A 24,697-nucleotide genomic window follows, 5' to 3' on the forward strand; every position below is an offset into this window, starting at 1 on the left:
AAAACTCAGATCTAAGGTGATAGTTATTGCAGGGTTTGGGAAAGGAACAGAACATGAAGGTAAGTAAAGTTTTTATTTACTTAAGAGAGTTGTTGAAACTTCTAGCAAATTTTTTGTAAATAAGCATTGTAGAGTCTAAAGGATAATTGAAGAGCAGTCCTAAAAGTAACGGAATTGTTTGATTTTACTGAAAAAAAAATGCACTTAGTTCACCCAATTTCTCATTTGAATGAGGGAATGAAAAGAATATATTTCTAAATACTTTTTAAAATAGGTACTCTGGCTTTATCAGAAGGTGGATTCGATTGGAGAAATGCCCCTACATACTGAGTATGAAAACAGAACATAGTATGAAGGAAGGAAGCAGAAGACCCTATAGGCACAAAAATGACCCACACCCCCTTGGTTGATTGTTCCATGTAGGGACTCAGAAATCTGGTGACAACAACCTTGGCTCTTTTCCTGGTGTTTTCTTTCATGGGGAATTTCAGCAGTGCTCGGCAGGTAATCAAACGCAAAATCTAGGGCTCCTAAATGACATATGTGCCCACCTCTGCTATTCCTTTATTCTTTTTCTAATAGAGGACTGGTTGCAAAGTCTTAATAATCACTGTTCTCTCTGGGTTGTAGAGTCTCTTTGAAAGAAGGAACTGGACTCCTCAAGCTATGCTCTACCTAAAGGGTGCACGTATGTTCCACATACTTTGCTCTTTCTACAGCAATTATGGAAGACCTTTAGGGCTGCATGAATCTATGGGACAGATGGCGGGTAATGGGGGAGAGAATAATATTGAGTCTTTTCCTTTCAATAACTGAGGCCTCCTAATCTGAGCTAACTATGAAAAGTGACAGGGTTAAGGGGTAGAGGTGGGGAAGCGCGCTAATTATGAGCAATAAATGAGGACTCTGGGATTGCCTGGGAAACACCGCACTGGCTCCTAAGGGTTAACGCCCATCTAAAGCCCTCTCTGGGCGTCCCGCAGGGCGCAGGTGGGTGTGCTGGATTTTTCCTCCTGGTCTCCGCCGAGGCGCCTTGCTCAGCCTTGCGCACGTGAAGCGGGGATGCGCACAGAGTGCCCGAAGCCGGGCAGCCCAAAAACTGGCCAGGAGCAATCCACCTCCGCCGCCGCCGTCCCACCGCCACCCGGCCTGGGGACTGCGGGGTGCCGAGCGGCTGTAATTTAACCCCCGATAGTCCCGGACCGGGCGGACCCTGAGCCGCGTGTCTCGCCTTTGCAGAGGGGCGCCGCTTCCTCTCCGACCAGACCCGGAGGAAGGATCTCTCCGACCGGCCGCCGCCAGGTGAGTGATGGAGGGAATGAGGGCGGGGCGGGAGAGCAGGGCGGGACCGCAGGGCGCGCTCCGCCCTGCAAAGACATCTCCCCACTCGGAAAGACGCGGGTCTGGGGCCCGCTAGGGGATAGAGCCGTCTTGGGACGCGCTCAAATTGGCAGCCGAGCGCCGGAGCTGGGATCTGTTGCCTCCCTGCACTAAAGGTGGAAGGGACGGAGGAGGTTGGGGCCGCGGCTCGGGGAGTTTAAGTGGGTCGCAGCTGCTCAGCAGGGCCGCCCTCTGGCCCCCGGGAGTTAACGAGGCGCGCGGCCAAGGCTGGAGGTTCCGCAACGGGGGGAAAGAGGGGTGGGAAGAATTGTGCAATTGCTTCTAGAAAAATAGCTACACGTTTAAAATACTTTTTGAAGTCCTTTACAATCTTCTTAAACGCGATGATGAGGATGAAAACGGTGATCAACCTAGAAACTTTAAACGTATGCCTTTAGCAATTATATTACGAAGATGACTATCAAAGGGATCAAAACAAGATATAGTTAAGAGGTGGGGAAGCAATTAAGAATGGGGCCAGGGACTTATTTTTCATGCTAAACCTTTCAGTGTCTTTAGAATAAAAATAAAATGCAGCTAACTGATAAAATGTTAAAGATTGAAATGCTGCAAATTAAAAGCATATTTATGTATAGGAAAATACCACATACAGTGTTGAACGTGTAGTCGGTGCTTAACACATATTTGTTAAGCTTAAAGACACTGCAAACTTGAAGAAATGAATTTGCTTTATGAGGATACTATTCCCCCATTTTAGTTACAAATTATGGCTTGTGTTAAATGAGGACAGTTTTTCAAAATTCTGTCAACTTAGATTTGAAATAATTTTGAATATTTAGTGCTTTTTCAGCCAAACAATTACCAAAAATATGAATCATTATCTCAAGGTGGAAGGGGTAGTCCAAACCCTAAGTGCCATCATATCTAAACCTTTCTGTTTAGAGAGAGAACATTTTAAGCTGTGAAGAGAGAAGTTTCTCGTAGGTTCTTTTATCTTAATCGTCCCTTGTTTTCATGTAATTATTCAAGTATATGGTTTATTCTTATCCTACCCTATAAAACATTGCAACCAAATATTTATTAGCACTTTCCAAGGGAAGTGTGAAATATTTTTTATGAAGATCAGTCTTCTCTGTAAAGGGACCTTGGCTTAGGTATTGAAAATGTGTGTTGTAGAAGTTTTCCTAGCATTATGGTGTACTGTAACAGGACTGAGCTGTATGATGTCTAAATTTGAATATCATCTGTATACATTTTTGTTTCTCCAGAAAGGCGTAGCCCAAATTCCCAACCACTAACTCTTCCCGAGGCAGCAGCCCTGTTACTGGCTGCCTGGCAGAAACCGCAAGAAAGGTACAAGTATGGTGACCTCTTCTGACTACAAGACAGACACTCCGCTTACTTTTAGAATTTTGTGTTGAATGCAACAAAGTTGACTTTATTTATTGAGATTTTTTAAAAATAACTAACAGTTGTTCCCCTCCACCCCCAGAAATTCACAATGATGTTTGTCATATAAAGATCAGTATTTATCTCACTAATGAGTCCCAAGAATACAAAAACATTCCCTTGGTGAGACTGGAGAATTTCACAGTCCATAGTTTATGGTAACTTTTTTTTTCTCATTTTAGAAGTTGAAAACATGGAATAATAAACTCCTAGAACTGAGAGAGGTCAAAGTTCTACTTCCTATTTTATAGTCGAAGAAACTGAGGCCAAAAGAGGTTAAGTGATCACAATCCAGTTGCTTGTGAATAGAGATTAAACGAAATGAAGTTGCTGAATTTCAACCATCTTTGGATTTACAAACACAGCAGCTTGATATGGTTCACCCTAATAGATATGAAGCTGTTCTAATTCTAAGCCTGTGTAATTTTGACCACTCTATATAGTTTCTTCTACACCAGGATTAGGTATGATTTTCAAATGGAAACACTGTTCAAGTAGCATTCAAACTACTAGTTGAATTAAGGAAGCTTGTTAGTTTTCAGCCAGAGCTTTGAAGCCTCACAAATCCTGGCTCTGCTGCTTCATAGCTGGCTGACCCCAAGCCACTTCAGTGAAAGGGAATAGTGATACTCGTGTGCAGGATGTTGTGAGAGACAAATGTAACAGGGGATGCAGTTTTTATTACTATTAAGAATAGAAGTCATCAAAGCATAATAAATAGACCGAGAGTACTGCCTCTTATAAGTCGTAATGATGCCATATTTTTTACATCATTCAAATATTAAAATGTGTTAAATAATATAGAGAGTGGTCTGGTAATCAGAGCTTATGCTGCTGGCTCAATGCTCTAACATTTGTGCTAATGGAGAAAGTACATGTGCCTGCACTTAGTATTGGATGGGTGATGTGGGAGAAGGGAAAAGAGCAGAGGGCACTTTCCAGCATCAAGCTGACAGCTTCTGTTGTAAAAACAAACAAACAAAAAACAACTATGAGAGACAAGGAAAGACAGTGGGACGAAAATATATTTTGAACTCCGAGTAAGGCCAGGGCTAATGTGAGAGAGGAGGTAGGGCTACATTCCTTAATTCAGCAAATAAATATTTATGTCCTCTAGGTGCCAGGCACAGTGTTGGGTAGAGAAGAGAGCTGATCGAATGAAAGGTATGAGAATGGCAGAGGCAGTCAATATATAGGGTGAGCAACCAGTGCAATAGCAGAACATAGCATCGGTAGCAGGCGACTCCTAGTATTGGCTAATATTTTGAGTGTTACTATAATGCAGTGAACCAGGCACTGTTCTAAGCACTTGATATGGATTTATGAATTGAATCCTTATGACAACCCTTGGAGGTAGGCCCTTCTATTATACACATTTTACAGATGAGAGAACAGAGGCACAGAGAGATTAAGCAAATTATTCCCCACCATAGCAGACACATGGTGGGACTGGGATAAAGACCAGAGGGAATAAAATGCCATATGGATTTTCAGCACAGAGACGACATGGTGAAGGAAGATGAGTCTCATTTGGTACATAGGAAATAAGAGTAATAACAAAAATTAAAACTGATCACGTACTATGCATCAGATATTGTTGCTAATGTTTATAGCTCAGAAAACTGAGTCATAAAGAGGAATATTTACTTGCCTCAAGTCACACAGTTAGTCTGAAGTGCTACTGGGATTCTAACTCAAGTTTGTGTGTCTCCAAAGCTCTTTCAGTTATGCCATGACATGGACCACTTAAAGTTTGGGTTTGCAGAATGTCATTTTGCCAAGTTAGAAAAAAAAAAAAAAAAGGACCATGTTGAAGAGACTGGAGTGGGGAGACCAGAAGGAAACCAGGGAAGTAATACTGGAGCGAAGTGATGAGATGCAGTTAGACAATGGGAATCGATGGAGAGGCCCAATTCCATTCTGCAGTTATGCAGAAAGGGGATGAAATAACAAGATGGGCATAGCTGTCAGCCAAATGGATAAAAGAGAATACAAAGTCAAGCACAGTTTTCAAAGTGTGAGATTTTAGAATGGTGATGCCATGATAGGGAAAGAAAATTTCTACAAATAGGAAGAGTTCAGTTCAGTTCAGTGTACATCCTTCAACTAGGATGTTTAAGACATTCCAGTTTTAAAAGTGTGTATAAATCAATGGTCCTCCAGTGTGCATTTATGGACTGTCACATCCGAATTACTTGGAGAGCTTGCTGAAAATAGAGATTTCTTGGCCATGGGCTCGAAGATTCTGATTCAATATGACTTGAGTGAGGTCCCAGAATCTGTATCCTTAAGAAACTCCCCCAAGTTCTTCTGATGATCATCAGTCAGGTTTGGGAGCAACTGGACATACAGAGCCAGTGGAAGAAGTTGAAATCATGGGAATGGAGATCTTTCCTAGGCCTTGGGCTTGGTGATGGAGGGCATATAGCAAAGGGATGTTAAAAGGAGTAGGCAAAAGTACAAGAAGCAGCAGAATATGGAGTATCCCAGAAGTCAAGGATGGGAAGTTTTAAGAAGTTTTAAGAAGGGAGTGATCAGCAACATCAAATATAGCAGAATGGTTTAGTAAAAATACAGAAATCAAGGGGAAAGGAAGATTATATTTAAAGTGTTCCATAAGACTCACCCATCTCTGCCCAGTGACATGATGTGTCGCTGCTGTGTCCCTTTTGAAAAGCTGTTTAAAGGGAATTTAGGACAAGAATGTAAACTCAGACTTAAGAAAAAAAAACGGACTAAGGTATTGGACAGCTGGCATGGCTCTCTAGTTTTCAGAACTCTTATATTTAAAGGAACTAGAGAAACAGATGAGTAGTGGGAAGGGGATGCTTCATCCAAGGTGGTTGTTTTTAGAATCACGAATCACTTATCCATGTTCCAAGTCCGTAGGGGGAGATCCAGGTAGAGATTAGTTGATAGTGAAGTTGAAGACTTGATTGTTGTGAAGATGTGCAGAACCAGAAAAGAAAGTAAACTGGAACAGGAAAGGAAGAGCATATTTTAAAGAGAAAGTGGAGTATCTTTGTTGGAAATTTTAGGGAAGGATGTGACTATTGGTCCCCATTTAAATCCTTGTTTTTTTGGAAAATAGTTTTTAATTATTGAAGTTTCTTGAGAGGTTTGTTTTTGATATGAAAGGAAAAAGCAAAATTTTGTCAGTCTAAATTGCTGTAAAGGATTTGGATTCCCATATGATATATTGACTGTTAGTCTCTTCAGTATTTCCATACTAAAGTCTCTAGGTATTACTTGGAAGCCTCTTATGATATACAAGGGATTTCTATTTCCGTGGGGTTGTCACAAGGATACCTTTCTTGTACCCTTTTTTCCCCTTTCCCTTTAAAGAGCAGCCCATTGTCTACAATATTACCAAATGTGCCAGCAATTCAGGTTAAAATGTAACCCAGGTATTCAAATTACATTGCAACTAACTGAGGGAAAGTGGTTTAATCTAGAGATGCTCTTGTTGAAAATTAGGATATGCATTTTGCCTGTGCCCACGCCTCCCTACATCATCACAGGTTTTAGTTGTTCCATCTTCTTCCAGTCCCAGTACCTGGCCTAGTCTGCTCCTTGACAACTCCCCGTCCCCACCCTCAACTGTGGTGCCTCATGCTCTAAAGCTTTGCAGTCCCATTCACCTAACAAGTGTCCCTTCTTTTTTGTCTCAATTCCCCCCAAGTGATCTAGCTCACTTAATACAGAAATATTTGCAAATGTGTTCCTAGGTCATCTTTCCCAAATAAGATGCATTTTAACAGGAAATGTATAGAGACAATACCTTGATATAAATGAATGGTTCTAATGATGGGTATTTTGACATAAAGTATTCTTATCAGAGCAAGATTTGTGAACCCAGGATCATGTTGCAGTTTCATCCCTTATGGAGATAAAGAAGTGAAATGAGAATGTATTAATGGATCTCAAACTGAGAGGAAAATTTTTTAAACCAAATCAGTCTAAACTCATCTGGACTTAAATTTAAAATTTTAAATTATTTTAAATTATTATTAAAAATTATTATTAAAATAATTTTTAGCAGCAGAGTGTACAATAGACCATAATTTAGAGGGCTAAATATTTATTTTCCAAGGTTCTCTTCATCTTACCTTTTCTTCTTTAAAAATGCAGGGTGTCTAAGTGATGATATTGTGAATTACTGACTATGTTAATGTTTTATTTCATTTCATTTGTTAAATTTTTTAAATTAATAAACAAATTAAAAAAAATTAATCCAAAAAAATGCAGGCTGTGTTTCTAGTTTATATGTGTTTTTTTCTTACAGCTGGAGGCGAAAACTGTGAGCAAAACAGATTCTTGGAAGAGGGTCTGCTAAACTGGTGAAAATATACTAAGTTACATTTAATTACCATTGTGTTCTTGTTGAAAACATGAACGGAGGGAATAAAGCCCTCAGACCCTTTTTACTCCATTTGTAATCTTAGGTAGGTACACAACTAGTTTTGTCCTTTTAGAAGCAAAAATAATGTGGAGTTCTTAGCTGAGAATGTCATTAATTTCATTGCTTGTTGTTCAATTTAGATCCCCTTGTGTCATAATTTGAATTTTTTAGGCCATTGGAGATTATAAAGCTGAAGACTGTTTTGGGTGTCCTTTTCTTTTGTTACAATCTATCCCTTTCTTGACCTAATATTTTTGTTGTTTTTTTCTTTCTGTTGCTCACATTCTTTCTTTTTCTTACTATTCTGCAGTGATTCTCTCTCTCCTTTCCCCCTTTTCACCACCCAAGTAGGGTAAGGGTGAGGGAAATGCATGGCAGGATGGGAAAGAGGATAGTGCAGTTCTCTCTGTAGCTCATCTGGGAGAGGTCAGTTGTAAGAACATAAATGGAAATGAGGTAGAAAAGAGAGACAAGGGGTGACTGGGAAGAAGCCCTGTGATAAGAATACTTCAGTGTAATTGTTGAGAGATGGGACAGCAGGTGAGGCTGGAGCTGAAGGAAGTTTTGCTGAAGATCCGTAACTGGGAGTTCCCTGTATGCTCTTCCAGGATCTCCCCAAAGTCAGTCTAGAAACATGGATCTAATAGCTACTCATAATAAGCAGATGGAGAAATGCTGTGCTCATGTCTATATTGTACGAAGGGAATACACCAGTATTTTAGAGTAAACCAGTTTTCCATAGCTAAATACGCTTAACAGACTCAAGGCATCACTTACTCTGATTTTCTACAGCTCCAGGTTTTGAGATCATAAAGTTATATAAAGTTATCCTGACAAACATGAGTGCATAGTAATATGCCTAATTTACTCCTTTTCTGAGTCAAGTTGGTTTCATCTGAAAAAAATTCACATGCCTACAGCAAGCATAATAATTTTTTTTCTGAATTAAAATATGGCTGCCATGTTAAATATTTTTGACCTAATTAATTCAGTTATTAATAATATATGTTACTAAAGGAAAGTACTGTTAATTCATGCTATCTTTGGTATATTGTCGTTAGTTAGAAGCTAAAGAATATATGTGAATGTCTCTGTAACTTGGAATTGCAATTTTACTATGTTAAGTAATCAAACTCTGCTTATAAAATTTGTCTGTATCTTGTTTCATAATTGAATAATGAAACCAGATAATGTAACATTGATCTCTGCTAAAAATTATATACTAGCATTAAAAATCTACATGGCATAATAATAGGCACCTGTCATTAATCATGTTTGCACTTTTGATTATAAAATGGGATTTACTAGACTAGACAATGTGAATATGTCCAATTTAATGAGAATTATTTTCATTTATTCATCTGACAAATTTGTACATAAATATTATGTCTATTCCAATAACACTTTTTAAAAATCTATCATATTAAATAATTCCTTCAGCAATTATGAAGAGCAATATTTCTCAAATCTCAAGTATTTCACACTAAAACTAAGTTTTTTTAAGCTACTGAAATATCCAATAGCTGTTAAAATAGTATCAGTTCCAAGTATTACAAATACTTGAACTCCTTGAATACTGTGCAGTTGTGCTGATTAATCACAAAGGACCCTATCCCCAGTAAGTTGTAAATTTTTATCTCCCTTAGGGTGACTTTGCAAATCTCTTTATTTCTGTCTTTTCCAAAACTGAAATGAGCAAGAAAGTAGAGCTCAAAAATTGTTCACGTTAATGGCTTTTATTTTTTATTTATTTATTTTTTTGTGTGTGTGGACAACAACTAACTTTTATATAGTTTCTACCAGTGTGCCAGGCATTATTCCAAGCAGTATATACATTTAACAGATACATTACAATGTGAGAAGAAAAATGTTTTAACACGTGAAAAAGAATAGATTAGAGAATATGCAACTTTTGCAAAAACAAAAGCAAACTTAAATCCATTGCTCATTACATAACTTCATAAAGGTCTTCAAATAGGAACTAGTAATTCTTTAGATTTTCATATGCTTTTTTGTGTCATAAAGTTTTTTTTTCTTTTTTTTATTATTTAAAGAAAAAAAGAAATTAACACATTTAGAAATCATTCCATTCTACATATGCAATCAGTAATTCTTAACATCACATAGATGTATGATCATCATTTCTTGGTATATTTGCATCGATTTAGGAAAAGAACTAGCAAAACAACAGAAAAAGATATAGAATGTTAATATAGAGAAAAAAATAAAAATAATAATAATAAAAAAAAATAAGACACAAACAAACAACCAAGCAAACAAACAAACAAAAAACTATAGCTCAGATGCAGCTTCATTCAGTGTTTTAACATAATTACATTACAATTAGGTATTATTGTGCTGTCCATTTTTGAGTTTTTGTATCTAGTCCTGTTGCACAGTCTGTATCCCTTCAGCTCCAATTACCCATTATCTTACCCTGTTTCTAACTCCTGCTGGTCTCTGTTACCAATGACATATTCCAAGTTTATTCTTGAATGTCTGTTCACATCAGTGGGACCATACAGTATTTGTCCTTTAGTTTCTGGCTAGACTCACTCAGCATAATGTCCTCTAGGTCCATCCATGTTATTACATGCTTCATAAGTTTATTCTGTCTTAAAGCTGCATAATATTCCATCGTATGTATATGTATATACCACAGTTTGTTTAGCCACTCGTCTGATGATGGACATTTTGGCTGTTTCCATCTCTTTGCAATTGTAAATAACGCTGCTATAAACATTGGTGTGCAAATGCCCGTTTGTGTCTTTGCCCTTAAGTCCTTTGAGTAGATACCTAGCAATGGTATTGCTGGGTCGTATGGCAATTCTATATTCAGTTTTTTGAGGAACCGCCAAACTACCTTCCACAGTGGTTGCACCATTTGACATTCCCACCAACAGTGGATAAGTGTGCCTCTTTCTCCACATCCTCTCCAGCACTTGTCATTTTCTGTTTTGTTGATAATGGAATGGCTTTTATTTTGAAATCGGGAAATTTCTGCCTCTGATGCACATACATGTACTGGAACAACCCACCTCCAGATCAGACTTTCAGCACATTCCCAATTGCTCCTCCCCTCTTTGTCCCTCAGTCCTATCTTCTCTGTGGTCGTGTGGCTTCCAGCCTGGGATCTCAGTTTTTCTTTGTTTCCCTGAGTTTCCTAGGTGGATGTCTCTTACCCCCACCTCACAACACCACCATTGTGATCCTGATGGTGGAGAAAGAGAGGCAAAGAGGCCCTGGGGATGTTAAAATAACCTTCACCCGGCATTTCTTCTTTACCTGGTAATGACAATGAAAGCCTATATCCCATCAACCTTGTGTTAAATTATATTACCTGGCCTTAGAAGAAAGAGGAGTTGGGAAGGATGTTCATGTCTCAGTTTGGCTAGATTATGGGATCCAGTTGTGTGGTCAAGAAAGCACTGGCCTGACTTCCGGAGAAGATGGCGACTTAGTAAGACGCGCGGGTATTAGTTCCTCCTCCAGAAAAGCAACTAAAGAAACAGAAACAATACGAAACAGCTCCCGGAGTCACGACGGAGACCAAAAAGACAGCGTACCCCATTCTGGAACAGCTGAACGGGCAGGGAAAATCTGCTGCGGTGAGCTACCCGAGGGGCGTGCGTTTTCCCGGCCGGGTCGGCTGGCGACTGGGGTCCCCTCCACGCACGTGGCTCCCCGGTCTGACTGGGAACGTTGGATAGCGGGGCCCTCCCGTCACGCTTGGCGTTTCGGGCCAGCTGGGCAATTAGGACCGGCACTCTCCCAAGCCGCGGCGGCCAGCGACCCCCACCTCCACGCGCGGTTTCCCGGGCCGACTGCCGTTGCAGACAGACGAGCGCCACGAGCGCCACCTACTGGGAAGGAAAAGAAAAACAGAGCCCAGAGATTTCACAGAAAAAGCTTTCAACCAGCTGGGTCCCACACCCAGGGAAATCTGATCAAATGCCCAGACACCAGCAGAAAATAATGGATGATGCTCGGAAAATTGAAGATATGGCCCAGTCAAAGGAACAAACCAATAGTTCAAATGAGATACAGGAGCTGAGACAACTAATGCTGAATATACGAACAGAAATGGAAAAACTCTTCAAAAACCAAATCAATAAATTGAGAGAGGACATGAAGAAGACATGGGCTGAACAAAAAGAAGAAATAGAAAATCTGAAAAAACAAATCACAGAACTTATGGGAGTGAAGGACAAAGAAGAAAAAATGGAAAAAACAATGGATACCTACAATGGTAGATCTAAAGAGACAGAAGCTACAATTAGTGAACTGGAGGATGGAACATCTGAATTCCAAAAAGAAACAGAAACTATAGGGAAAAGAATGGAAAAACTTGAGCAGGGGATCAGGGAACTGAATGACAATATGAAGCGCACAAATATACGTGTTGTGGGTGTCCCAGAAGGAGAAGAGACGGGAAAAGGAGGAGAAAAACTAATGGAAGAAATTATCACTGAAAATTTCCCAACTCTTATGAAAGACCTAAATTTACAGATCCAAGAAGTGCAGCGCACCCCAAAGAGAATAGACCCAAATAGGCGTTCTCCAAGACACTTACTAGTTAGAATGTCAGAGGTCAAAGAGAAAGAGAGGATCTTGAAAGCAGCGAGAGAGAAGCAATCCATCACATACAAGGGAAACCCAATAAGACTATGTGTAGATTTCTCAGCAGAAACCATGGAAGCTAGAAGACAGTGGGATGATATATTTAAATTACTAAAAGAGAAAAACTGCCAACCAAGACTCCTATATCCAGCAAAATTGTCCTTCAAAAATGAAGGAGAAATTAAAACATTTATAGACAAAAAGTCACTGAGAGAATTTGTGACCAAGAGACCAGCTCTGCAAGAAATACTAAAGGGAGCACTAGAGTCAGATACGAAAAGACAGAAGAGAGAGGTATGGAGTAAAGTGTAGAAAGAAGGAAAATCAGATATGATATATATAATACAAAAGCCAAAATGGTAGAGGAAAATATTATCCAAACAGTAATAATACTAAAAGTTAATGGACTGAATTTCCCAATCAAAAGACATACAATGGCAGAATGGATTACGACCCAGCAATACCACTGCTAGGTATCTACTCAAGGGACTTAAGGGCAAAGACACAGACGGACATTTGCACACCAGTGTTTATAGCAGCATTATCTACAATTGCAAAGAGATGGAAACAGCCAAAATGTTCATCAACAGACGAGTGGCTAAACAAACTGTGGCGTATACCTACGATGGAATATTATGCAGCTTTAAGACAGACTAAACTTATGAAGCATGTAATAACATGGATGGACCTAGAGAACATTATGCTGAGTGAGTCTAGCCCAAAACTAAAGGACAAATACTGTAAGGTCCCACTGATGTGAACCGACATTTGAGAATCAGCTTGGAATATATCATTGGTAACAGAGACCAGCAGGAGTTAGAAACAGGGTAAGATAATGGGTAATTGGAGCTGAAGGGATACAGACTGTGCAACAGGACTAGATACAAAAACTCAAAAATGGACAGCACAATAATACCTAAGTGTAATGTAACTATGTTGGAACACTGAATGAAGCTGCACCTGAAATATGGTTTTTTGTTTGTTTGTGTGTTTGTATCTTTTGTTTTTGTTTTTTTTCTTTTTCCTTTTTATATATATATATATTATTAGTATTATTATTTTAATTCTCTTCTCTATATTAACATTCTATATTTTTTTCTGCTGTTTTGCTAGTTCTTTTCCTAAATCGATGCAAATGTACTAAGAAATGATGATCATACATCTATGTGATGATACTAAGAATTACTGAGTGCATTTGTAGAATGGAATGATTTCTAAATGTTGTGTTAATTTCTTTTCTTTTTTTTGATTAATAAAAAAATTTTAAAAAAAAAGAAAGCACTGGCCTGATTGTTACTGGGAGGGTATTTCATAGGTTTAAATCATTAGTCAGTTGATTGCATCTATGGCTGGTTACATCTACAATCAACAAAGGAGACTGCCTTTAACAATAAGAAAAGCCTCAGCCAATCAGTTGAAGGCCTTAAAGGGAGAACTGATGATTTCAGTAGTCAGAAAGAAGAATTTCTAGCTCTACTTCAGCTAGCCAGCTTCTTCTGGGGAATTCATCAGAATCGTCACTGGCGTTCCCAACTTGCAGCCTGCCCTACAGAATTCGGACTTGTCAATTCCTGCAATAAATCTCATAATATTGCATACATATATATCCTGTCAGTTCTGTTGCTCTGGAGAATGCTGATCAATAAAGAAGTTAACCTATAAATTCCTTAAGGAAGAGTTCATTTCTAATTTAATTTAATTCTCACAACCAGCATGTGAAGTGGGCATTTGTATCTCCCATGTTACTTCACAGAAATTTGGGCTCACACTATAAAGCTTCACTGGACCTCCCCAAGTAGACTTGACCAGTTCCTCTTCTCGTTCCCCTTGTATCCTGGAGGACTGAAAATATAGTACTTGTATCATTTTATATTCTCATCTATGGAAAACTGGCCAATTTGTTTAAAGGCTTTCCATTTTAAACATTAGGAAAATTGTTTCAGTTGGACCATGGTAACATCTATTTATCATTAATATGAACACAAATTCTAGGTTTCATAAGTGACATAAATATGCATCAGGATCTGGAGAGCTGTTGTTCTACAAACCTGATTCTCTGCAAAGCTAGATATAAATTCATGATTCTGACTCATGTGGGAACTGCAAATGATCACAAAAAGTTTGGTTATTTTTTAAAAGTAGGCGGCGTACAATCATGGATAAGATCAAACTCTTTGGTGGGAAAGGGGAGACTTGTTTGGTAGCGTATAGAAGCTATATAAATTCTAGGCAAAGGATTACAATGATGACAATTTAAAGGTTAAAAAAAACAGTAGAAGACAAATTCTTACTGCTTAAATTAACCATTTTTAAAACCCTTCTTTCTGGTCTTTCCCCCTTTAATTAAAACTCTTCCTCATGCTTAAATTTATGAGGAAAAGGAGTTGGGGAAACTCACTTGGATTTTAAGATTTATCAAAATGACATTCACTTAGTTGCTTTCACTTTTTAGGCCCAATTCCTCCATTGCAATATTTAGCAGAAGAAAATGAAAATTTTGGCATTTTCATCCTTTAAATAATCATTCTTATTCTGTTCCTACTAAACTAGCTCTGTTCAGTAAGTGAGGAATTCAGTTCTTGTATTCACCATGCAACTTTTTCTTCCCATGAGGAACAAGAACCAGAGAAAGTGGGGACTTGATGTTTACTCGATCTCTTTCGGCCTCTTCTTCCTCATCATATCGCTCATCCTCATCTTCATCATCCACATCACTGCTCTGAGGACTGGATGCCTGAGACCCCGAAGGAGAAGGTGGCACTGAGGAAGGTCTTGGATATTTAAATCCTTCCGTCTGCCAAAGACACAATGAGACATAACCATTATGACAACTTCTTGTTTTTCAATAATGTAAATAATAAGTTTACATTTAATAAAGAACATTGTTTGATATCTTCTGTGATCTTCAGATGCTATTAATTTTAAGTTATTTTGATTCTGGTACCACCAAACTCAAGAGAAATTCACTAAATAGACAGCTATCCTGTATTAAGCAATAATATGTGCCAGGTGCCATACACAATGTTGCCTTGTTTAATCTCTGCGAAAACACTTTGATAAATTTGTTCTTTCCATTCTACAGAAGAATAATCAAAGCTTAGAGGGGTCAAGTGACTTGACCAATATCACACAGCAGAGCCAAGATCTGTGCCAGGGATGTAATAATTCCAGAACCTTTGAATTCAACAGTCATTACACATTGTTGATAGTGCCAGCCTCTACCTCATCGTTCAGGTGCTCAACAAAACTTCAGGACATGAACATCCTGAACATCCCACAGAAAGAATAGAGAAAATCATGGAAGTGAAGCCACTTAGTTGACTTTGAAATTCCACCAGTTGCTGTTATCTCAGTTGTTGAGCAAATATCACTAGATTTTAATCAGATTGCCCTTCTAACTGAGTTTCTAACTAATAAATTTCATGACTAATTTATTTTAATAAACACCTACTGAGAACAAACTATGTTTCAGGCACCATTATGACACTGAGGCAACAGAGGTTGAATAGCATGATCCCAGCCCTCCAGGAGTACATATTTACAAACATAGAGATGTGTTACAGAATATATTGCTCTGAATTTAAATTATTTGCATATATTATCATTGCATCATATATGTATAGTCATTTATAGCTTCAGATATGCTTCCTGAAAGCAATATAAAAGGAGCTGTTTCCATTTATATTTTGACTAGTGCATTTCCTAATATAACTTATGTAGACTGCCTAATTGAACACCATAAGTACATGGAACCTTGAGTAGCGCATAAGATTTTGTAGGTTTGTCCAGAGTGATGCCCTGATAAATCCCAGAGTGATTTGAACAGTGAATCAAAAAGTATTTGCAAAGTCTCCTTGGAGGAATGGCGAGAAAGGGGGAAAATTCAGCTTCCCCAAGTGGAGAATTCTTGATAATAATTTTCACAAACAGTGGGGACAACCGAAGCAAGAGGCTGAAACTTAACCCCACAAAGGATAGTCTAAGCCTACTTAAAATTAGGCCTAAGAGTCACCCCCAGAGAACCTCTTTTGTTGCTCAGATGTGGCCTCTCTCGCTCAGCCAACACAACAAGCAAACTCACTGCCTTCCCCCTCTTTACGTGGGACATGACTCCCAGGGGTGTGGACCTTCCTGGCAACATGGAACAGAAATCCTAAAATGAGCTGGGACTCACCTTCAAGGGATTGAGAAAACCTTGACCAAAAGGGGGAAGAGCGAAATGAGATAAAATAAAGTGTCAGTGGCTGAGAGATTCCAAACAGAGTCGAGAGGTTATCCTGGAGGTTATTCTTACGCATTAAATAGATATCACCTTGTTAGTCAAGAAGTAATGGAGAGGCTGGAGGGAACTGCCTGAAAATGTAGAGCTGTGTTCCAGTAGCCATGTTTCTTGAAGATGATTGTATAATGATATAGCTTATGCAATGTGACTGTGTGATTGTGAAAGCCTTGTATCTGATGCTCCTTTTGTCTACCTTTTCAACAGATGAGTAAAACATATAGATTAAAAATAATATTGTATAAAACAATCATAATAACATGGATTATTTTAAAAGGTAAAACTAAAATACAAGTCAACAGAAAAAAATCAGGGGTGGGGGTGATCAGAGGTAAAATTCCAAGGTTCTTATATTGTTTTGGAGGTTAAAGATAGGTGTTTTGGAAATTATGTGGAAAAAATAAATAAATAAATAAATAAATAAATAAATAATAGGGGGAACAAATGTTAAAATAAATTTAGTAGATTGAAATGCCAGTGATTGGTGGTGGGGGGGATGGGGAGGGGAATGGTGTATATATATATATTTTTTCTTTTTTATTTCTTTTTCTGGATTGATGCAAATGTTCTGAGAGGTGATCATGATGATGAACATACAACTATGTGAAGATACTGTGAGTTATTGTTTATATATCAAGAATGGAATTACCATGTGGTTAGAATGTTTGTGTTTGTATGTTGTTATGTTTTAAAAAAATTTTTTAATTAAAAAAATGGGAATCACACCTATTTGCAGCATTGTTTCTTAAGCATTAAAAGGGTAAATGCATGAAACATGTTTAGCTCCGTGGCCAGGCCTATATTATCAAATTTCTGCTGCTAGAGTGAAAAAAGAAGAGCTGTTTCCTGCACTTAGAACCTAGCTCAGAATATGTGCTCAATACATATTAGTTTAATAAACAGATAAATGGATGAATATACCTGAATTATCAAAGAGCTGAGTGACTGCCTCTACTCTAAATGATCTATGAATTTAACTCTCTGAGTGGTAAAATCATAAACACAGGAGTTGGAATTTATAGGTAAATGATTAAGAAGACCCTTCCTCATTCTTTAGGAACATATCTGACCTTTGGTTATCTTTCTAGCTCTGTTAACCTGGAAATCTGATGTAGGTGGAATGCCAGTTGTGTTATTAGGCAAAATTGTTTATAGTGAAAGTAACCCATGGCTGGTCAATTACATAAATTACACATGAACTCAGAGAATCTATAAATACGTGGTGGGAATCCCTAACTTTGGGGCACGCCTAAAGGTGGTGGCTCTCGTAATTGGTATACTCTTTGCAGGGAACATGGAAATTTGTCTGTGGAGATTTACATGAAGTATTGGCTCCTGTGGCTATGGAGCATCTACACCAAGGTGAAGCCATTCCCACTGGTGAGCATCTCATCTCTGCACATGAACCACCTGATTAAGGGTACAGAAGAGGAAAAGAAGATTAACTCCTTGACAGCTGTGTAGACTACTGCAAGGAATCTTCCCATGGAAGAGAAATGCCTGATTCTGCCTTCCTTGCAAGCTGTTTCCTATCTTACATCCCCCTAACTGACGACAGTGTGGCCAATGGTAGTCTCATGAATCTAAACATCCAGATGCACCTTAGAAGAAGATCCCTGGTGGGCAGTGCAGCATGGAACATAAATCTCATCTACTCCAATTCTTGTGGTGTTTGAATTACTTTTGACAAACAGGTACCCTATGGATAGAAAATTCACTTGCTGCAAAGGCAGCCCAGTTTATGTTGAAATAATGTGCAGGTTTAAAGCTAGTATGTATCCCAGAAAAACTATGTTTTAATCCTGACCCAGTTTTGTGGAGGGTAGTCATTTCTTTTAATCTTGATTCAATATTATAGGTCAGAAGCTTTTGATTAGATTATCTCCACAGAGATGGGGCATGCCCAATTGTGGCTGTGGCCTTTTGATTAGATGGAGATGTGGCTCCACCCATTCCTGGTGGCTCTTGTTTAGTTTACTAGAGTGTTTAAAAGGGGAAACATTTTGGAAAAATGACAGAAACGATAGAGCCTACAGAGAGAGTCAACAGAAACTTCAGAGCAGAGCTGACACAGATGCCGACACTTGGAGAACAGAGAAACAGATGTTTGGAGAAACTTGGAGTCCAGCAGACATTGCCATGAGATGTTAAGCAAACCAGAACCTGAAGAAAGTGAAGGGAAGCCAAGAGATGAAAGCCAGCCCAAGAAAAGCAAAGTGAGAAATCCCCACAGAAACAGAGGCTGGAAGCAACAGAGTCCAAGGGCAAGGGACCAGCAGATGCCAGCCACATGACTTCCCAGCTGTCAGAGGTGTTCTGGACCCACTGGCCTTTCTTGAGTGAAGATAACCTCTTCTTGGTGCCTGAATTTGGACACTCTCACTTCCTTAGAACTGTAAACTTGTAATTTATTAAATTCCCCTTTTAAAAGCTGCTCCATTTCTGGTATATCATATTCTGACAGCTGGCAAGCTAATGCAAACGACTTCTAAAACAATGACTGTCTAATACAAAGTTCTCAGCACTAAGGAGAGAGAGTTTTGTATGGAGGTGCTTCCCCAATGACATGATTAAGCAGACTGTCCACCGGTCCTACATTTAAGGTTAACTCCAAATCTAGGGCTTTCAGATGGTCTGATTTATCTGTTCCTCTACTCTTTGCTTTGAAACTATGAAAAAGTATAAGAGTTTTCAAAGGTATTGTTAGAAGTGATCATAAATTAAAAACAGGGTTTCAAAACAAATAAACAATACATAAATTTTTTACCGTTGGTGGTGACGTGGGTTCCATTTGGAATTGGTCTGGAAAAGCTCTACTTAAAGTCAGGTGCCTGGCATGCTGGTAATACTATGATAGAAAGTCAATTCACAGGTTAAAAAAAAAAAGATTTAGACAGATCAGTAACCAAGTAATTATATAAAACTTTATATAATTTATTCTCCTACTTAGTATCTTTTTTAATGACAGAATATACTCACCCTAGATTTGAGAATCAGAAAGCAAATCATACTTTATAGTTTTATTATTTTTAAATGCATAAGAAAGGAAATACTACAAAAAGTTGGAGGAAAAGCCACAGTGGCCATTCTAAGCTTTGAATTGAGCTCTAACTGAGCAGCTGAAAACATTGATTTCATTCTACAGAGAGCTGATGTGGTGTGGCAAAAAAATGGGGCTTGAATAGTCAGACAAACTGGATTTAAGTCCTGCTTCTGACCTGACCCTGACATAGGAAAGGTAACGTCTAAGGACCTTTCTATCAAAAAATGGAGATCTATCAAAAAATGGAGATAGTAAGATCAATCACTGAGGGTTGTAATGAGCTCAGTGAACAGCAGCATTTGTCATTAGTGGAGAGAATTTAACAATGTAAATAGATTCATTATAAGAAGGTGAAGTCAATTATTTTTTATCAAATCATCCATTGTTGAGTTATGTGAACATCAGGGTGTTTGTAAACCTATCACATGTATGTAAGAAGGCATTTCCTGTACTTGCTTTGAAAGCAATATTTTTCTCTAACCCACTGTAGTTGATGAATATGATCACATTCTCTCTTAAGAGTGAAGCAAAGTAAGGACTTTTCTCTTGACTTTTTCTCATCTTCATCAAACATTTATACATATTTGTAATGCATCAGGTTAAGCATTGTGAATAGAATAACTGGTGAGATTTATGCCAACCCTGATGGACTTACTGTTATGGAGGCACAGAAAAGTGTGAAGGATTGGGTTTAGGATTTTGAAAACTCTTATTAAGTTAACAAAGCACACGAAAACATCACTGAGAGTTTAGCAATGATGATATTGAATTGACTTTATGGATTATGACTGAAATCAATACTTTTATATTCCAGGGGAATGTTTTAAATGGTTCTCTCTGATTATAACAAGCTTGCTTACTCTGCCTAAGTATCTCCAATCCAGAAGATCTGAGAGCCTCTCAGTTCGATTCCTCTGGATAATTCTTTGACGGCGTGACTGTTTGCAAAATGCATAGAGAAACTGAGTCAGCTGGTTGCAAGAATCATCTGGAGAGCGGAACCGCCTGTCAACAATGTAAATACCTGAATGGCACAAAAGTCAAAGCACAGGTAAAAAGTAGGGCTAACCTTAAACTATTTCTTCTCTTGTTCATCATTTTCTCTTTGGTCTATCTCTCTTAGACCATGTACAGTATCCACTCCCTAGCTCTCATATTGTCTCTGCTTTATGTATCTCCTTCTGAGACTTTGTTTCCTCTGTGATCTCCTTCAGTGGCTTACAGCTGTCACCAACATACAGCCAACAAAGTAGATCTTGCTGAAAAAACATGGCAAGATAGGATACCCTAGATCAATGATTCCCACTAGGGCTGCTCATTAACCAGAATCTCTGGGGGTGGGACCTTGGTATCAGTGTTTCCACTGTACAGCCCAAGGAGACCTCTGTAAAAGACCCCAGGGAATCAGCAGAGAATCCATCCCATTCTAACTCTCCTTGCTCCAAGAAAAGGATATATAGATGGAGATATGCAAATTCTCCTACCATTTTAAATAATTTCAGTGAATTTTGCTAATTTGGCACAGACTTTTAAAGCAATAACTGCTGAGTAATATACAATTTGTAAGATTCCGGTTATTGTAAAATCACTTCTAGGCAGCAGAACTGGTTCAGAAAAAAAAAATGGTAACAGGACAAAGTATTGTTCAAGTTTACCACTCTTTTTCTAGTTTGGCTTTTGGGCTACATATTTAAAGTTTATAGCATTCTTATCTATGGGCCACATCATTAAACCTTTAACTAAACAAGAATTATGAACTATGAACATTAGTGTAATTATCAGGACAGCTTTAGAGTTGGGTTCTGTAAAGGCTCTGTGTTTGGTTTAGTTGGAGGTCACTTCTCCCAGGGCTGGGTTAATGAGGAAAAACCTCACCATATGCTGTAGGATCAGCCACGTGCTCCTGCATGAAGCAGCCGAAGCCAGAGAGGTTAGTTGTCACACTGGGGATCCCCATCACGGTGCATTCAGCTGCCAGAAAACATAGACAAGGACTTGGCTTCAGACCAGCTCCCATATTTGCTTACGCACACAGAGAGAATAAAGCCCTAATAATAATAATTGCCTAATAATAGCCATGTTTTACTTTGTGCTAGGCACTGTACTAAGCATTTTACACATATTAACTCAATCTTCTCAGCAGCTCTGTGACGTGGGGCTATGCTTATCCTCATTTTATAGATGAAGATAGTGAAGCCCAGAGAACTTAAATAACTTGCCCAACTTCAAAAGCCAGGGAAGTGGTACGGCTGGGATTTGAAGCCAGGGGCCCCAGCTCCAGAGTTCTTGCTGATAACTGCTACTCCATACCGTCTCTCACCGCAGCTGCTACTGTTTTGGCCACCATCCAAAGCCTGTCTTTTAAGTTCTTGGCAAGCTTTGTGAGGTAGGTAAAGCAAATTTTAGACATGACTCCCTTCTCCCTTCATATCAATCTCCTTGCCAAAAATCCTTTCCACTTTCTAAGTGCTTAGTGGACTCATGGTCTTTTTCAGTCCTCCCTCCTCTTTTAATCAAAACCTGTTTTCCAGAAAATATCTAATATGTCATTAAAAAGTTGCCACTCTCAAGGCTGTCTGCATCTTTAAAAGGAATTTATATTTAATTTTGGGATTATTTTCAATTTGGTGTGGAGATAGGTGAAAAAAAAAGATCTCTCCATTTTCCATGAAGTAATACCAATTAGCAGCCTTACCTGTCACTCTGCAAGAATTTCCTCTTGGCTTAATTCTATGGCAATGGTTTTCCTATTATTATTATTATTAGTAGTAGTAGTAGTCGTAGTATTTTATATGGAGGGTGGGGGAATGGGGATAGGAAGTATGGTGAGATGATCAACCCCTTTAAGAATGTGGTGAAAACTCTGGAACCTTCCCTAGAAAAATTCTCATATATGTGTGCACAATCTTACCTCCAGTTTCTCAGAAGTGCACACATCCTCCTTAATTATTAAATACTCATTAATACCTTTTAGAAAAATGCCAGGTACCCATGTGAGCTCAGTAAATATTCAATAAATGAATTTAATGATATGAGTATTTATATTCATCGCATTTCCTCAGAACACAAAGCACAGGCTTTAATGGCTACTCTCTGGGGCGAGTTACATGTACTGTCACATAAAAAGTTTATTCTAAAAAAATCAGAGTACTCTATTGTGATCATTCCATTCATCTATCACCAGCTGTATCATTATTTCTGTAATTATAGGAGGTTAAGTAGGAGTGGTCAGTTCCCTTCAGTTAATTTAAAACAGAGAATGACTCATTCACTATGGAGTATTCCTCAAACTCCTCTTCCCTTCTACTCATCTTTTCTATACATCTTCTCTGGCCTTTATTTCAGAACACTTAATACACCTCTCCTGTCGTTTTAAATTAAGTTTAACCTTTTCCTGTAAAATGAAATTTTTTGTCAAAAGAATGTTGGTAGTTTTAAGACATTTTCTCTACCCAAAACAAATGATTTCTCACAGTCCTCGGTCACTCATGCATTTGGTATTATGCTCCTCTGTCCTTAAAATTTCCAATGGTTGATTTTGCTACTAATATGTTAGAAATAATGAGAATAAGGGTCATAGGAAACTATTAAGTTCATCAATGAAATGTGTGTTTTATATATCTCAAAAGTTAGATATTTTTTATAAAAAATTTAAGATATTTATACAGACATTTCATAAGTAAGAAGATGCAACTTTCACAAAAGTGGAACTGAAGTCAATAGCAATTTTTAGAGCTATAAGAGTAGCCAGAGAAATTATTAGATAAATAACTTTCCTATGCCATGTTACAAGAACTGATCATCCTTTTTACCCCCAAGAATATTTTTAACTTCTTATTTGAAAGAATTTAAAACTTAAAGTAAAAGTTGCAAAAAGAACACAGAGAACTCCAACATACCCCCTACCCAGATACTCAGATTTACCAACTTTTAAAACTTTGCTGCATTTGTTGTATCATGCTATCATCTACCTTTTCTCTGAACACTTGAGAATAGGTTGCATACATCATATTCCTTTACCATGTATATTTCCTAAGAACAAGGTTTTCACCTATATAATCACTGTTTCAATGATCAAGTTCAAGAAGTTTAATGGTGATATGAAGTTTACAGTGCATATTCAATTTTTTTCAACTGTCCCAGTAATGATCCTTTGAGCATTTTCTCCTCCCTTCTTGAAGGAGAAAATATGCAAACTGATCCAGTTCAGGAACATGATTTGCATTTAATCATTATTGTCTCTTTAGTGTCTCCCTCATTCTCTCTCTTTTTCGCTCTCATAAATTGTGGAAACACACACACAACATGAACTTTCCCATCTCAACACTCCCAAGCATACAATTCAGTGGCTTTGATCACATTCACAAGGTGGTGCTACCAACCCCAGAAGGTTTGTTTGTCTGTCTGTTTTGTGGGGGGGGGGGGGGGTGGGGGGGGTGCATGGCCCAGGACTCTAACCCAGTTCTCCTGCATGGAAGGGGAGCATTCTACCCAAGAAGTTTTAATATCTTTATAGCTGCTGATACAGTAGTCTTGGTGGAACTTGGGACAACAGACTAGGACCTTATGTCAATAGATACAGGGTTCTCAGTGTCACTCCTATAATAAAGATTACAAGATCCTGTTTATATACAATTTTACATCCTCAATTTAAATCTGGGGATGGGAATACAAAGGTTGGAAAAGTTCTTTCACTTTTTAATTCAGCCTATGATCCACCTAATCTTGGCTCCTGCTATACCCTAATTTGGGCTTTACGTCAATGATGACATTGAGATGCAGACGGCATAATTCATTCTCTAACTACAAATACAAAAATGTTTTCTTTAAAATACATAAATGGAACCATTCCTGAAGTAGCAGGAAAATCTCTAATTACCAATAAGAGATGGAAAAGCCATTACTGTATTCTTTGCATTAGTATGCATTTAAAGGTTTTGTTTCCATTAAAAATTAGGTATTTCAGTACAAATAAAAATTGATCCCTCTTGATGCTAATAGCACCCATGCTAGTAGGAACCAGAGAAGAAAGCAGTTAGTGGATCTGAGAAAACACCATCTGAAAAAAGAGAGGGAGAGGGAGAGGGAAGCTTCTGGATGGAACATGTAATTGCTTATGATAACCATACACCAAATTATCTTTTTTTCTCCCCTTTTTTGAGGGACTAGAGTGTGAGGAAGGCTTTTAATTCTATACCTTTTTATACTATTTTAAAGATATCATTTTTTTTTACAAAAAAGTATCTTCTAAAATAAGTTCTAGAAAACAAAATTGCTGGACTATTATTTCCCTATTAATTCTAATGCAATCCAGTTCATCCATTAATGTATGGGACTGGTAGAAATAACTAAATAGCACATAATCTTTATAAAACACTCTTTTTCCCTGGAATGCAGTGAAGTCATAACTCAGATACCCACGAAAGTACGCCTAACCATACACTGTTATATAATCTTTGTCCTTATGTTTAGTTCAGTATCTACAAAGCATGAAATTGATCCCTGAGATAGACCCAAACAAAATCATTATTAAAACAAACTTCAAAACCAAAACTGCAATAGG

The 24,697-nt window shown here is 38.1% G+C and overlaps 2 protein-coding genes across 2 annotated transcripts in view; one reads left to right on the forward strand and one right to left on the reverse strand.

The window, feature by feature from the left end:
• The first annotated feature begins 417 nt into the window (after positions 1–417).
• SPX (spexin hormone) lies at positions 418–7,205 on the forward strand. The gene is given in 5 exon segments (XM_077167941.1): positions 418–504; positions 631–688; positions 1,240–1,302; positions 2,610–2,694; positions 7,076–7,205. Coding segments are annotated over 5 exon segments (312 nt in total). The 3' UTR covers positions 7,095–7,205.
• A 2,398-nt stretch (positions 7,206–9,603) lies between these two features.
• GYS2 (glycogen synthase 2) overlaps positions 9,604–24,697 on the reverse strand; it is a 76,564-nt gene continuing 61,470 nt past the window's right edge. Inside the window, exons 13-17 of the mRNA XM_077170249.1 lie at positions 21,010–21,105; positions 19,995–20,158; positions 18,859–18,939; positions 13,099–14,606; positions 9,604–10,625 (exon numbers count right to left, since the gene is read on the reverse strand). Of these exons, the coding sequence (XP_077026364.1) occupies positions 14,385–14,606; positions 18,859–18,939; positions 19,995–20,158; positions 21,010–21,105 (563 nt within the window). The 3' untranslated portion in view covers positions 9,604–10,625; positions 13,099–14,384. The remainder of the gene's footprint in view (positions 10,626–13,098; positions 14,607–18,858; positions 18,940–19,994; positions 20,159–21,009; positions 21,106–24,697) is intronic.

This window comes from Tamandua tetradactyla, chromosome 7 (genome assembly GCF_023851605.1).
Source record: "Tamandua tetradactyla isolate mTamTet1 chromosome 7, mTamTet1.pri, whole genome shotgun sequence".
NCBI lineage: Eukaryota > Metazoa > Chordata > Mammalia > Pilosa > Myrmecophagidae > Tamandua > Tamandua tetradactyla.